Genomic DNA, 16,371 nt, shown 5'->3' on the forward strand with positions numbered 1-16,371 from the left:
CCAAATGAGAGGAACATGAATATGCTGCTTTTGTTGGGTAAAAGATTTACCCAACTCCCCCCAAGGAAATGAGCCGAAGAGTTCTGTGGCTAGGAGGTGTTCCACGCTTTCAAATTCTGAGAACTATACAAGCTACAAGCTACGACATGGCTACAAACAGGTGGGGCCCATAATATTTTCACATTCCCACTGATGGCAGGGCATCTAAATTATATTGATTAACATTAGCAACATTAAATGATATTTCTAAGGCTCATTATATCATAACAATACATATAACGCTCAATTAGCTTTCACTATATTCCAGGCACTATTCAAGTACTTTTAATCCTCACAACAGCTTGATGATGCACGTTCTATTAATGAACCCATTGTACAGATAAGGAAATTAAAGTCAAGAAAATTGGATCAAGGTCACACAGCAGAACAGGAGCTAGAACCCAGCTATAATCTGTTAGACTTCATACCCTGAGCTACTAACTTCTAATTTACAAGGCTACATATATAACCCATATCTGACGGACCACACGTTAGCAACTCAGGCATGATGTTTAATATGAAGAAAAACAAATGTATACCAGGGAGAGAAAATTCATCATTACGCAGCAACTGAAAATTAAATTCTAATTTATATCATCAGCTATTAATATTATGTCAATTCTAATTAGATATTTGTGTTGCACTTTGACAATACAAAATATAAATTCTTCTTAGTGTTCTAATTTACCATGGTTTTAAAATTGACTTTGCATCAGCAATTGTCTTCCAGATTATTTGAGATGATAACCACTAAAGTGATTTATATATTGTAATAGTCTATTTCATGCACCAAGCCAGCATTTCCTCAGCATTTTTCAGCCTAATATTAATGGAAATTTAACTAATATATTTTAATCACAAGGATCCCATAAAATTACATGGAAGCCAGGCTGATATTAACAACAAAAAAAAATCTACATTTCATAATAGTGCTGTGTGTTATTTCAGAAGAAGTAGATTCAATAACTTGCTGTTTTAATATAGAGTCAATTTCTACAAACTTAAAAGAGAAGGGAATTTGAAAGTCATTTAGTCTATTCAACCTTAGGATATGTTACTTCCTAAATTTGAATACTACTCAACTCTGCCATTGTAGCGTGAAGCAGGCAGAGACAATGCTTAAATGAATGAGTGTGCCTACTGTATAAACTTTATATTAAAATTTTTATTTTATTTTATTTATAATTTTATTTATTTTTCCCCCCAAAGCCCCAATAGATAGTTGTATGTCATAGCTGCACATCCTTCTAGTTGCTGTATGTGGGACGTGGCCTCAGCATGGCCGGAGAAGCGGTGCGTCGGTGGGCACCCGGGATCTGAACCTGGGCCGCCAGCAGCGGAGCGCACGTACTTAACCGCTAAGCCGCGGGGCCGGCCCTAAAATTTTTATTTTTAAATTTTACCTATGTTCTTAAAATTTATTTTAGAAACTTAATTTATCAACATTAATATTTCATGTAATTTTCATGTGCTCTGCAATATTATTCTTTGGATCTTTTTCAACCATTTAAAAATGAAAGATCCATCATTGCTCGTGGGCTATACGAAAACAGGAGGTGGAACCTACCTGGCCCTTGGGTCCTGGTTTGCTGACCTCTGGTCTAAAGCAGAATTGCCCAGTTTTATTTTGTTTTTAATAATTGCATCTTCAGTCAGGTTCACACCTTGCATTCCCACCTCTGTACAGAGAAGTCATCCAGTATTTGTTTTCAAACAATAAATATAGCTAACACTTATCAAGTGCTTACTGTATGCCAGGCCATGTGTGAAGTGCTTTGAGTGTATCATTTCATTTATTCCTCTCCTTAAACTTAAAGGTAAGTTCCATCATTATCTCCATTTTATAGATGAGGAAACCAAGAGAGAGGTTAAGTAATTTGCCCAAGGTCATATGAAACTGGTAAGTGGTCGAGTTAAGCAGTTTTCGGGGATTGAAATTTGCCACCCTGAAACGTGTCTCTTTGGCTTGATTACTTTTTTTTTTTTTTTTTTTTTTTTTGTGAGGAGATCAGCCCTGAGCTAACATCCGCCAATCCTCCTCTTTTTTTGCTGAGGAAGACGGCCCTGGGCTAACATCGGTGCCTATCTTCCTCCACTTTATATGGGACGCCGCCACAGCATGGCTTACCAAGCAGTACTTCGGTGCGCGCCCGGGATCCGAACCAGCAAACCCCGGGCCGCCGCAGCGGAGCGCGCGCACTTAACCGCTTGCGCCACCGGGCCGGCCCGGCTTGATTACTTTTTAAAAACAACAGACTCAGGAAGAAATTTTGACTTTCCCCCTAACCACCTAAAAGAATTTAAGATAGAAGCCCTGTTCCAGGAAGGAGCTAACACCATAAGATAACTATAGTATAATATAAATGATGTGATAGACAGGGAGGAACCTAGCAAAGGTCATTTAATCAAAGTCCTCTCCATTTCTCATTGTCTTTAAAAGGCATGGTCAACATTTATTTTACCAAACATTTGCTGTTCCATCTCCATGTGAATTGCCTTCCTCCCCTTTGAAGTCCCAAACCACTACCCGCAATATCCTCCTTTATCCTTAGCTGTAAATGGTATGTAAAGTAGTGGCTTCTGCCATTGTGGCGAGTTACTCACTTTTCCAGGGTTTCTCCCGTGTATACATGTCATTAAACTTTATTTGATTTTCTCCTGTTATTCTGTCTCGTGTCACTTTAATTCTTAGACCAGCCAGAAGAACCTAGAGAGTAGAGGAATAGTTCTTCCTCCTCTACGCAGTCTAATTCCAAAGTCCCTGCTATTAGTATTCCACTATTATACACCTTCCTAAAAAGTCTTCTGTGGGGCAGGAAGCAGGAGAGAAAAGAAAAAGTCAACCAGGAAGCTTAATATGAAGAATAACATAACAAATAGGAGACATCAACAGAGCAAAGGTCACAACCACCAACATAATAAGGAAAGTTCCTAATTCTACATTTCTTTTGAGAATGACTAGTCTCGGTTATCTCTTTTATTTATTGGTGAACTCTGTCAGTTTCAATTTAACAATGTTTATCACTGACTGTGAAAACCTGGAGTCTCCCAAAATCTAACCTAGCATTTATTCAGTGTCCCAGAAGGTCACTTTCACATTTTACCTTTTTTGGAATGGATGGGACCAGCCATCTCTGTATGTTCTTCCTCAGGACTTGCATGAAGAGAGGGGATCCAGGATGCTCCCAAGGCTACCAGGTCGTATCTGTTCATAACAAGGGAGATTTACATAGTAATCTCTCAACAAAATATTTCCGTCTGGAAAAGAGACTCCAAACTCTCTTCCTGGAATGAGGTAGCCAGGACTCTGGAGGCAGGGCTAGGTATGGGAGAGGGGTGGGACAGGGAGAATGGAGACAAGGAGAAGTGAACTCTGGGGCCAAAGGGGCTCCCAAAACATCAGGTCTGAAGGGGTGGGAAGAGAGGCAAGAATTAGGTCTAAGGTCAAGGGTCCTCAGTTGAGGTCAGGCAAACAGGGTGAGTCCAGGAGACCTAGCAGGGGGAAGAACTTGGCAACAACTACGTACTGAACATCACTTTGTGCCACAAATCTAAGCCTTGGAGACACAGCTGTGGACAAGACAAATACAGTCCCTCTCCTCACTGGGTTTACAGGCTATTGATGAAAGGCAATCCACTAATGACAATAAAGGTAGAGGAACATGCAATGAGGAAATATTGAATCCTATGGGAATACCAGTTGGGAGAGAACCATTAAGGAAGCTGTGTTAGGCATCTTCTTAAAATGGTTCCCAATGATCCCCACCTCCTAAGATGCATACCCTAGTGTAATTCCCTCCCCTTGAGTATGGGCTGGACCTAGCAACTTGTTTCTATTAAACAGAATGTAGCAAAAGGGATATGGGATGTCACTTCTGAGCTTAGGTTATCAAAGACTGTGACTTCTGCCTTGTTTGCACCCTCTCTTTCTTTCTCTCTCTCACATATTCACTCTGAGGGAAGCCAACTGTCACGTGTGAGCCGCCCCATGGAGAGCCCCAAGTGGCAAAGAACTGAGGACAGCTTTCAACAACAGCCCCTGAAGAACTGAGGCCCTCAGTCCAACAGCCTGTGAGGAATTGAATCCTGCCAACAACCTCATAGATGAGCTTGGAAGCAGATCCTCCCCCAGTCAAGCCTTCAGATGAGATTGCAGCCCCAGCTGGCACATTAATTGCAAATTGTTAGTGACTCTGAGCCAGAGGACCCAGTTAAGTTGCCCCCTGAATCCTGACCCACAGACACTGTGAGACAGTAAATATTGTTGTTTAAAGCCACTAAGTTTTGGGGAAATTTGTTATAGAGCAATAGATGAACTAATACAGATACCAAACCAGGTTACCCAGAAAATACCCACCTAATTCTTTCAAACACTCTTGTCTCCCACAAAAGAAACTGTTTATAGGGTATTCACTGCCAAGGTCCAGAAGCTATGGTATGGTAAAACTGACATTACAATTGGAAACCATTTCTCCAAAAGGGTTAAGCTGAGTTGATTCCAACTATTGGATAGAGAATCTCACTTTCTCCCAGAAAATAAATGATGTGAAAGAAAGACCCTCTTTTGCCAACGTAAGAGTGGGGCAAAGTGGGGGATTCTAGTAGAATCAGAATGGCAGAAAAGTGCAGTAAATAAAGAAGTCAGAATAAACAGCAGGCTCTTTCTAAAATATCATTCAGGAGGCAACAGATCAACTGGCTTCCCCTAAATTTACTTTTCCCAGGGTAAGATGCACATAGGATTATAAGAGTACTTCAGTGCTCCCTGTATTTCCCCCTTCAAATCCCTTAACATGCTGAACTGCAAATAAACTGTTTACTGTCTAGTTTCTCCCATTAGAGAGGCAGGCCAATGTCGGTCTCAATCACCACTGCATCCTCAGTGTCTAGTACAGTGCCTACCACATGGTAAGAATTCAACATTTTTTTGCCAAATGACTATAACATGATCCCATTTCTGTGATAGGAAATATCCACAGAAAAAAGACCAGAAAGGAATGCATCAAAACATAAACAATGATGACCCCTAAATGGAAGAGTATAATCTTTTTTTTATTTTCTTTGATAAACTTCTCTGCATTTTCCAGAATGTTTTTAATGCAGAAAGAAATACTAGAGACCACCATAAGACAGACCTTTTGGATCCTATGCAGTTTACTCTTACAATTTTAAAATCTTGAGATTGCTGCCATAACTTTCCAAATTCAAAGACTTATAGATTATCATCTCACTCGCCAATTTTTCAACCTGCATACTGAATTCTTAAGTGCCATGTAGAAAATTTCACATATAAATTTTAAGATCAACACCTGCAGAGCAATATTATGCATAAAGTTACCTTTAATATTCATCTTTAAATAGAATTAATCACTTCACACCTCAGGTCCCCAAAAAGGTATCAAATGGAAGAACATACTGGTATTAAAAATAGCCACATGAGAATCTCTGGATTTCGTAGTACATTATCTCCAATGAGTGTTTAAAATGCATTGGAGCATCCAACCTACAAAACAAGATTACCCCCAAATGCAGTCAATTAACTGGAAAGAGATTTTGCGTGTGTGTGTGTGTAAACTTCACATTTTTATCATGAATCACTGGACTAGATCACAAAAGCAACAGAGAACAGCAACTCTCCCAGGGGCTCAATCCCTTCCATTTTGGAAACAAAGGCAGCCACCCGAAACTATTCTCCAGATGTACTCTAGATTTACACAGACAGAAAACTTTTCTTCCATATAATTCCAAATTACAAAGAGAGCTCAAAATCATCCACATGTCCTCAGTTTAGAACTTCACCAAATAGGCCAGATGAATTGGGCTCAGAGACATGCTGCCATTCCTGCCTGGTCATGACTATACCCACAGTGTGCCAGTAACAGTTATGGTACATCTCCCCAGCAACAGCAGCACTCTGATTCTGCCCCTAAGGTTAGCCCTGCAAGGTCCAATGGAAATATAACGCAAGCTACATATGTAATTTTACATTTTCAAGTAGCCACATTTTAAAAATGTAAAAACAAACAGATGAAGTTAATTTCAATAATATATATATCATTTAACCCAATATATCAAAAAGAATATTTCAACATGTAATCAATATTAAAAATTGCTGAGGGCCGGCCCCATGGCTTAGCGGTTAAGTGCGCGCGCTCCGCTGCTGGCGGCCCGGGGTTCGGATCCCGGGCGCGCACCGACGCACTGCTTCTCCAGCCATGCTGAGGCCGCGTCCCACACACAGCAACTAGAAGGACGTGCAGCTATGACATACAACTATCTACTGGGGCTTTGGGGGAAAAAATAAATAAATAAATAAAATTATTAAAAAAAAATTGCTGAGATACTTTATAATCTTTATTTTTGTACTCAGTCTTTTAAATCCCGTGTGTATGTCACTCTTAAAGCACATTTCATTCAGACAGCCCACATTTCAAATGCTCAACAGCTACCTGCGGCTCGTGGCTACGGTACTGGACAGTGCAGGGTTAACGCACTTCTCCTACCTGATTACTCAGTAGAGACCTTTTTGTGTTGTTTATTACTTATCAAGATAGCTCATCTCTCATGAATTTAAACTAATGCCCAACCACTCAGAGATGAAAAAGCAAAATAACCTGGTGCAGCTTCTATTCACTCATGAAATAATATATCCTGAGCATCTTCTTTGTGCCAGGCATTGAACCAAGAACTTTACACAGCTTATTTCAATTAATGCTTACAACACCCTATGAGAAGGTACAACACAATACCCATTTTACAGATGAGAAAACGGAGACACAGAAAATTAGTTAATCTGCCTATGGCACACTTCCAGCAGGTGGTGATGCCTGGATTTCAACCCAAGCAGGCTAACTGTAGAACACACACTTACACACTGCACTTATTCAATAACAGGGAATAAAGGAAGAACAGGAGATAAATGGTTCAGAAATCTTAGTCTGAAAAGAGTGTGTATACCAGAAAAGACTCAGGGAAGTATTTGAAAAGGCTGGGTCAGAAAGCTAAGCTTGAGATACAGAGATAAATTCACCTATAAGGTAAGGAAATGAAGAGAAAACGAAACATGTTCAAGGGGAAAAAAAAAATTGGCAACCAATTGAAAATTTTTGCGTCAACAACTGATGATAACGATGCTGATGACGATGATGAAGATGATGATGAGAACTAACATTTTTGGAGTCTTTGCTCTGGGCCAGGAATTATGCTAAACCCCAGCACTATTAAAATTTGGGGCCAAATAATGGTTGTGGGAGCTGTCCTGTGCATCAGGATGTTTAGCAGCATGCCCGGCCTCTACACACTAGACGCCAGTATCAGCTCTGCACCTCCACCAAGTGTGTCAGTCAAAAATGTCTTTAGACATTGCCAAATGTCCCCCAGGGAGGCAAAATTGCCCCCAGTTGAGAACCTCTGCACTAAGTGTTTCACATACATCATCTCATTTATTCTTCACAGCAGCCACAGGAAAGCAATATTACTGCCCTCACTTTACAGATGAGAAAACTAAGGGTCTGGTTGGGCAGCTGAACCGAGGTCCAGCCGCTAATAAATGAAAGAGCTAAGACCGGAATCCAGGTTTGTCTGATTCCAAAGCATGTTTTTACTGCCGGTCAATAGAAGTTCCCCTCTTGCCTCCAAATAAATGCACGGATTTGCACGCTTTCCCACTCCCTCCTCCGATGCAAGAGAGGAATATAAACAAAACAACAGCAGCAAGGTCATCACTGAATTCTCCTCCTGCCACAACTACCTTTAGCTTCCCCTTTCACCTTGTGCTCTTTTAGCTCTATTTGTACCCATGTTTCATGGTTAATCACCTTTCAGGAAATGAGATAGCATGAATGAACAAATAAATGTTTAAAGCCTGAATACATAACTATGAAGAATGTGTCCTCGTGTTCTTAATATAAAAGTCTAACCAACTGCAATTATAAGCCACAAATACGTTTTTATAAGTAAATAAGCTATCAACATATCATCTTTGATATAAAGTGAGATGTGACTAAAAATGTAAACTTCACAAATGGAGCTAAAGTTCAAATTGCTACAAGTTGAAAATTTGTTCTTGAAACAAAACACATGGGAAACAGAAGCTAATTGTTTTGTCCTATTTTAGTATGTGAAAATTACTTATAATGTGCCTGTTAAACAATTCAAAATTATTTTAAATGATAATTGACTATCAAACTAGGCCAATTTACACCTACAATCCCTCTGAAACCACCTAGAAACTGGGACAACAGCAGAAGAAATGAAAAACACTTCCATGTGTGTCAATGTTTTTCTGTTTCTTAACCATCAGTCCCCAAGGCTAAAAAGAGAGAAAATCCAAAAAGTTTACTAAACAAAACTGATTAATAAGGTAGCACTTTTCAAGCATTGAAAGTTTTGCATCATTTGATTTAACCATGCCAAGGAAAATCCTATGAGTTTCACACTGAAAACAAGTCATTATTCCAACATCGCTCACGAAGAATTTTATTTTTTTAAAGGAAAAAAAAATGAGAATTTCTTCTAACTACCTCATTGTCAATATTTTTAAAGAATTGTATGATTTGTTTAATGCCTTTATCCCATCCCAATGAAGGAAAGAGCATCTATATTCATACTAATCTACTTTTTCAGCAAATTTCTTGAAAAAGTTGTCTAGGCTATGGCGTCCAATTAGAATCAAGCTTTTCCCCCACCATTTCCCCAAGAGAGCTCTTAGCAATATCGAGGTCATCAGTAATCTTAATAAGTCCAATAGTCAATTTCAGTTCTTATATTATCTGATCTATCTGAAGCATTTGAAACAACTGATCACGCCCTGCCCTATGAAATACTTTTCTTCACTTGACTTCAAGGATACCAAACTCCCTTGTTTCATTCCACCTCATCTACTTGATCTCTTAGTGTTGGAACATCCCAGGGCTCAGTTCTTGGCCATCCTCTCTGCTATATTTATACTATAAACTTTATATTATACTCATGTTCTTGGTGATCTGATCCGGACTTCTGCTGATCAGTCCCAAATTTATATCTTTACCCTGACTGTCTCTCCCCTGAATTCCAAACTTACAGAGCCAAGTGGATCATCTCCACTTGGATATCTAACAGACATCCCAAGCTTCAGATGGCCAAAACCAAATCCTTGGTTTTACCTTCCAAACCTGCTCTCCTGAAACATTCCCATCAGTAAATTACAACCCCTTCCTACCAACTGTCCAGTCCCTAAACCTTAGAGTCATTCTCAATTCTCTTTCTCTCTCACCCCAACCAAATCTATCAGTAAATCCACTCAGTTTTATCACCCAATACATGCAGAATCTGACTACTTCCCACCACCCCCACTGCTCCCATCCTGGTCCAAGTCACCAACCTCTCTCTCACCTGGGCTAGAGCATTTGCCTCCAGTCTTCCTGCTTCTACCGTTTCCCTCCTATGGTTTGTTATCAATACAGCAGCCAGAGGAATTCTGTTAAAACATCCCATCACTCTTCTATTCAAAAAACCTTCCAATGGAATTTCATGTACAGCAAAACCCAAGTCCTTAAAACAGACAACAAAGTCCTCCATGATCAGGCATTTTTCACTCTAAGCTTGTTTTATTCTTCTCATACCACTACCCACCATCTCACATCCCATATATTCTACTTTGTTGTTGTTGTTTATTGTCGGTCTGCTCCACTAGCATGTAAGCTCTAAGACGGCCGAACTTTTGCTTGTTTTTGCTCATTTTTATATTCCTAACACCTAGAACAGTGCCTGGCACATAATGGATACTCAACAAAGTATGCTGAATGAATGGAAGTGTGAGAGAAGAAAAGCACCAAATCACATTTGAAGACTAGAAAGTTAATCTCATCGCTGTCATGTCCCTTTTTTTCTTGTGATAAAATACACATAATGTAAAATTTATCAGTTTAACCATTTTAAGTGTACAGTTCAATGGCACTAAGTACATTCACAGTATTGTGCAACCATCACCACCATCTTTCTCCAAAACTTTTTTCATCTTCCTAAACTGAAACTTCATACCTGTTAAACAATAATTCCCCATTCTTCCCTCCCTCCAGCCCCTGGCAACCACCATTTTACTTTCTGTTTCCATGATTTTGACTACTCTAGATATCTCATGTAAGCAGAATCATATAGTATTAGTCCTTTTGTGACTGGCTTATTTCACTTAGCATGTCTCCAAGGTTCATCCATGTTGTAGCATGTGTCAAAATTTCCTTCCTTTTTAAGGCTGAATAATATTTCATTGTACATATATACACCACATTTTATTTATCCATTCATCTATCAGTGGACATTTGTGTTGCTTACACATTTTGGCTATTATGATAATGCTGCTATGTACATGAGTGTTCAAATATTTGTTTGAGTCCCTACTTTTAATTCTTTTGGGTATATATCGAAAAGTGGAATTGCTAGATCATATGGTAATTCTATGTTTAATTTTTTGAGTAACTATCATATTGTTTTCCATTGCAGCTGTATCGTTTTACATTCCTTCCAGCAATGCACAAGTGTTCCAATTTCTCCATATACTGCCAACATTCATTATTTTCTATTGTTTTTTCTTTTTTAATAATAGCCATCCTAATAGGTGTGAGGTGGTATCTTGTTGTGGTTTTGATTTGCATTTCCCTAATGACTACTGGTGTTTAGCATCTTTTCATATGCTTATTGTCCATTTATATCTCTTCTTTAGAGAAATGTCTATTCAAGTCCTTTGCCCATTTTTTAATCAGCTTGCTTGGTTTTTTGTTGTTGAGTTGTAGGACTTCTTTATATATTCTGGATATTACCACTTATCAGACATATGATTTGGAAACATTTTCTCCCATTCTGTGGTTGCCTTTTCACTCTGTTAATAGTGTCCTTTGATGCACAGAAGTTTTTAATTTTGATGTAGTCCAAATTTTTTTTTCTTTTGTTGCTTATGCTTTTGTGTCCTATCCAAGAAACCATTGCCAAATCCAAGGTCATCAAAATTTTCCCATTTTAAGTGTTTTATGGTTTTAGCTCTTATGTCTTTGATCCATTTTGAGTTAATTTTTCATATGGTGTAAGGTAAGGATCCAGTATCTTTCTTTCGCATGTGGATATCTAGTTTCCCCAGCACCATTGGTTGCAAAAACTGTCCTTTCCCCATTGAATGGTCTTAGCACCCTTGCAGAAAATTATTTGACCATATATGCAAGGGTTTATTTCTGAGCTGTCCCTTGTTTCCCTGACCTCTCCAACTTCAATTCCCAAAAATGCAAAATAAGCAGTTTGTACCAATAGGGATGGTAGATATGTATCACACATGCCACAACCCCTAACCCCATGCCGAGGACAGACATCACTACCAATCACAGCACTCTTTCCCCTAAGTTGAGTTACGTTAGCAGACTTCTTGACAAGGAAGTCTAGGCAGCCCCTAACAGGCAGTCAGAGTTGACACAAGTTGAAACCCAAAGTCCTTATCAACTATATAGTTATCTGTGACTGCAAAACATAGCCAAAGTCTTCTACACAACACCCTAAGTCCACCCCACATTAGTGAAGAATAATTTCCCTGACCATCACATGTACCTCAATGCACCATGTTTGAGGAACCAATGGGGAAAAAAAATCAACATAATACATACTTTATAAAGGCTTTACAGGTCACATGCCCAGTGATTTCTGTAATGTTGAAATCTCTACAAAAAAATCTCCACATGGTTATTTCATCTATGTTTGAACACCTCTTCCACTGATGGGAAACTCACTTCTTTCAGAGGAACCCCATTCCATTTTTTTAAAGCTTGACTGTTAGGAAAATCCATACACATACATTTTTTTTTTAATGGTTTGCTTTCTTCAGCTGTGTTTATTACATTCATTTGGGTCCCTTTAAGAAGAATCTCTAAAGGTGCTAAGGCTGGTGAACTACCTACCATGAATGAGACCACTACAAAAAAAAATAAGAAATTTATTTGCAGCTAAATAGCCTGAGCTGCAGATTAGATAGAGTATGAGATAACTTGGCTCCTGGGGTATCCACAAACCTGGATCTTTCCCGAAGGGAAACCATCATGAAATAATGATAGATATATGACCTCCAAGTTGTCTTGGTTTGGACAAAGAGAGAATGGAAAGGGTTGTTTATTATGAATAAACAGAAGACCCCAAACTACCTCTCAAGAGTGAACACAGCTCCATAAAAATCAGAGATCCATAGAAATGATCAGGAAAACACTTAAACAAAGGCTTGTATCTACACCAGATCACTTGGTAGGGGAGTGACTAAAGGCAGAAAATCAAGAGAGACTCAAAACTCAGTAACAGCAAAAATAAAGATATCAACTTCAGAATATTCTAGCTGAAATTAAATACTAATGATTAGAGTTAAGTCCTCAAGCATCCCAGATTTCTTTGACTCTTGCTCCTAATACAATGCTTACAGTGGTCACCTCTGATTGCACTTTTCTCTCAGTTTATTTTAATAGGAAGAACTGGATCTTGGAATTATCCCCAGAGCTTCCCAACCCTGGAGATCCTCCAAGCCTTCTGAAGAGCTTTTAAAAGTGCAGGCTCCACCCTAGACACTCTAAATCGGAATCTCTACAATTGGGTGTGGTTACCTTTTTTTCTTGTTATTTTTTAAATTTCTGTCATGTGATTCCAATGATAAGCAGGGCTTGGGACCTGTTGGTCCAGACCCCACACCTCTACAGGTTTTCCATGCAGGAGAGACAGCATTAGTAAGTGGCTCTGCCAATGAACAGGGCACCACTGTCATTGGGAGACAGCTACAACTATTAAAGATGATGAATTGCTAGACCACAAAGAAACATGGAGAAGAACATACAATATAATGCTAACTATAAAGCCAACACCAAATATAACACGGTATGTTATTGAAGATTTTGGTCAGGTAAAATAATAAGTACAACAGAAGCTCTTTCATCCAACATGAATAGCATATAAAGGTGGTTACAATAGAGCCTGAAGCCTTTTGTTGATAGCAAGGAGTTGCCTAGAACCACCTGTGAGAGGGATTCAGATGGTTTTCAAGTGTTCTCCTGTCATATCCCTCGGATGATGAGAAGATCTGCCATAGACATTCTCCCCTCTCTATACCATCTCTACTTCAATTCAATAGCAACAGAAATCCAGCTGCAGTGGTTACAACCAACAGGTCTTTGTTTTTCTTCACAAAGTAAGAAGTCTGGAGGTAGGTGGTTGCTGGCATCAGTTGTGCCACTTAATGATGACATCCAAGACCCAGATTCTTTCATTCTTTCTTCATTCTTATCTTCATACTTGTGTTGCCATAGCAAAATGGCCACTTCAACTCCAGGCATCATGTCCATGTTCAAAGCAAAAGGGGGCGGAAAATGGGGAGGCATCAACTTTCCCAGGAGGCCCTCTCCAGCCAATTTCCTCTTATGTCTCAGTAGTCCATGGGTTACATGACCAGCCCTAACTACAAGGGATGCTAGGAAATTAAAAATCTATCAAAGGAAGTAGGATTATCTTGAATAGTTTATATCAAACATGGTTCATCTTCTGGGCCTGGATAGATTGCTGATCCAGTCAAAATCAGTTTCTGTTATCAAGAAAGAATGTGAGTAACAGTTGTTGGGTAGAAATTATCTACCACAACTTTCCTGCCTCAATTTATAAATAAATGTCACAACAACAAAAGAAATGACACACTTTCATTTAATTTCCTAATTTTTGAAGAACTATGATGGGCCAATCATTATGCTAGTCACATCAGGGGTTAGAGCTGGATCAGATAATAGCTCTGTCTGGAACTTACCCAATTGGGACTTATAGTCAAGCCAAGGCAATTAGGCTTGACCACAGACAACCAGAATTGAAGCATGTTAAGATGGACAAACACATACTATTAAAAAGATACCAAAAATATGTTATAGTGAAATAGCATCTATATTAAAGCCACTAATCTATAAGAACTTAATACTTATATTAAAATTAAAGTATGTTCAAATTTTAGCTAACTTAGAATATGGTCATTAAGGAACATGGAATCAACACTGAAAATGCAAAAATGCATGCATTAAAATCATTTACAATTACTGTGAAAGTATTTAACAATTTGTTATTATTACTATAGAGCCCCATACACACACAAAAATTCTCTGTTACAAAATTCAACAGTTTGACCTTCATCTAATTTTGCTTAAGCCTCAAGGATTTTCATCACGTTATGGGTATTCTTCGCTTTTCTTTAACCTGCACAATGCAAAGTGATTTTTAAAATCCTCTAAAATGAACATGCCAATAAAATGGGCAGTGGACCATACGAAAGATTACTTCCCTGCTGTTCCTCCTTTGTTTATGTGACTATTCAGAGTCTCTGCCATTCTGTGTCTGTGAAACCTGGGATCAGGTCAGGCAGGTGTGGGATAATACTCTTTCACATGACAACACCATCGCCTCTGCTAGTGCGTCCAAGCTTCGAAAATGACGAGGAGATAATTTATAACCTCTCTAGTTGAGCTCTTCTCACCACCTGAACAGAGGAGAGGCTAATCAAATTCCATCTCAAAGAAGAATATCATTGCCCTTCTTTCACCTCTTTCTTTTCCAAGAGTGTCCTTGCAAGAAGTGTACGACCCAGGCATCAATGCTCAAGAGACATGCTTGGATAAGCGGACAGAGCAAGTCCCACATTCCCATCTCTAACTCTCATTTTCAACAAAGCCTCTCTGCCTGTGACTAGAATAATTTGGTGTGTAGCAGAAGCTGGAATTAACAGATGAAAATCTTCTCATACATTTGTAGACAGATGTGATTCTCACAGATGATTCCTGTTTTCATCTTCCATTCTATTCCTCTCCATGATCACTCCTTACAGTAAGACTTTTCCAATGTCATATTCACATATTCAATTCCCAACTCATCATTTTCATAATAAATATTTATGGAACACCTACTGTGGGCTAGGACTATGCTCAGCCCTGAGGATACAACGGTATCCAAGAGAATCCGCAGATGCTTGCCATCATGGAGCTTAAAGCCTAGACTTCCCATGGCTATTTCAAATGCTACCTCTTCCAGGAGGCCTTCCATGATTCCTTTCCTTATTCTGCACGCTCACAGTACTCTACTCATGCTGTACTTTTGGTCTGTATCATTTTCTACTTTGAACGGCAGTTGTGTACATATCTCATCTTCCCTGTCCATCCACAAGAAGCTTAAGCCCTCATTCATTTTTGAACCCCAACAGCACCTTACCCAACACTTTGCTTATATGTCTACCCTCCCCTAAAAAATTATGAACTGAATAAAAAACACAAGGAAGAAGAAATGTGTCAACCTTTAAAATCAGCACTAATTACATTTCCAGAGTCTAAAGAGAAATTAGAGATAGGAAGAAAAATTTATGAAAATTATGAGGCAGTAGAACATTCATAGGATTAAGAGACAAAAAGTACAAAAATTATAGTGCACATATTATAGAACTCTTTTTGTAAGGATGAACAAGAAATAGCTCACTTTCTATTCTGACCATACTCTAAATAAATGGAGAAAAGCAAAAAATATAAGCCAGTTTAGCAGTTAGGTGGAAAATATTGATCACGGGGAATCTATTACAGAAGGAAGAAAATATATCAAGGAGTTCAGTTAACAAATGCAATAGAAACTGTGCCAGTCAGCCAGATCTTGAGGCGAGATTTATACCTCATGGAGACAGAGAGCAAAATGAAGAGAAAGAGCAGGTCTTACCATGGAATGACATGTATTCTTTTAACCACAACAGTAAGGTTGTGAAAAAATAAATTTGAAAAAAAATTAAAATTAATTTGAAAAAAATAAATTTGCATTATCTAATTAACATATTTACATTACCTTCCCCATAGCAAGACAGAAAGAACTTGACTGAGCAGTGCTCATGATCTCCAGAGCTACATACATAATAATCAGTTACCCTAACAGAGGTATCCCAGTTCATAGCAATGGCATTATAATGAGAAAAGCCACCTCCAAATGAAATAAAACCATCTCACCTACGATGGTAGGGGAGATCCACATGTAGTCTTGCTAGTGCCACCTCAGGGGTTGTGCCATGAATGTCCCAGAGAAGAAGACCAGACATTAGGTCCAGAGCCTGTGTTCTCAAGGGAGCTGGCTGGTTGCTTCTCCAGCTGACTTCGGCTGGAGTCAGCGGAGGTAATAAATCATGTCATTGTCTGGTCCCATTATCTCATCCATCTATCCTTTGATTCTGCTGCTTGGAAGGAAATCCCAGAAATCAGGAAGCACAGGCTGAGAACCCACAGATGTCATTCTCTGGGTAAAGAAAGATTGAGAGCATTCAAGAAACCTGCAGGAATCTGC

At 38.9% G+C, this 16,371-nt stretch overlaps 1 protein-coding gene across 12 annotated transcripts in view; it reads right to left on the bottom strand.

Moving 5' to 3' along the window:
- The window catches only part of ERC2 (ELKS/RAB6-interacting/CAST family member 2), a 907,015-nt gene that overhangs the window by 817,352 nt on the left and 73,292 nt on the right, over positions 1-16,371 (bottom strand). For 2 of the 12 annotated variants that reach the window (XM_058561438.1, XM_058561446.1), the window contains exon 2: positions 3,144-3,244. The exons of the other annotated variants lie outside the window; for them this stretch is intronic. In XM_058561438.1, the coding sequence (XP_058417421.1) occupies positions 3,144-3,200 (57 nt within the window). In that variant the 5' untranslated portion in view covers positions 3,201-3,244. The remainder of the gene's footprint in view (positions 1-3,143; positions 3,245-16,371) is intronic. 12 annotated transcript variants of the gene reach the window in all.

This window comes from Diceros bicornis, chromosome 2 (genome assembly GCF_020826845.1).
Source record: "Diceros bicornis minor isolate mBicDic1 chromosome 2, mDicBic1.mat.cur, whole genome shotgun sequence".
NCBI classification, from domain to species: domain Eukaryota; kingdom Metazoa; phylum Chordata; class Mammalia; order Perissodactyla; family Rhinocerotidae; genus Diceros; species Diceros bicornis.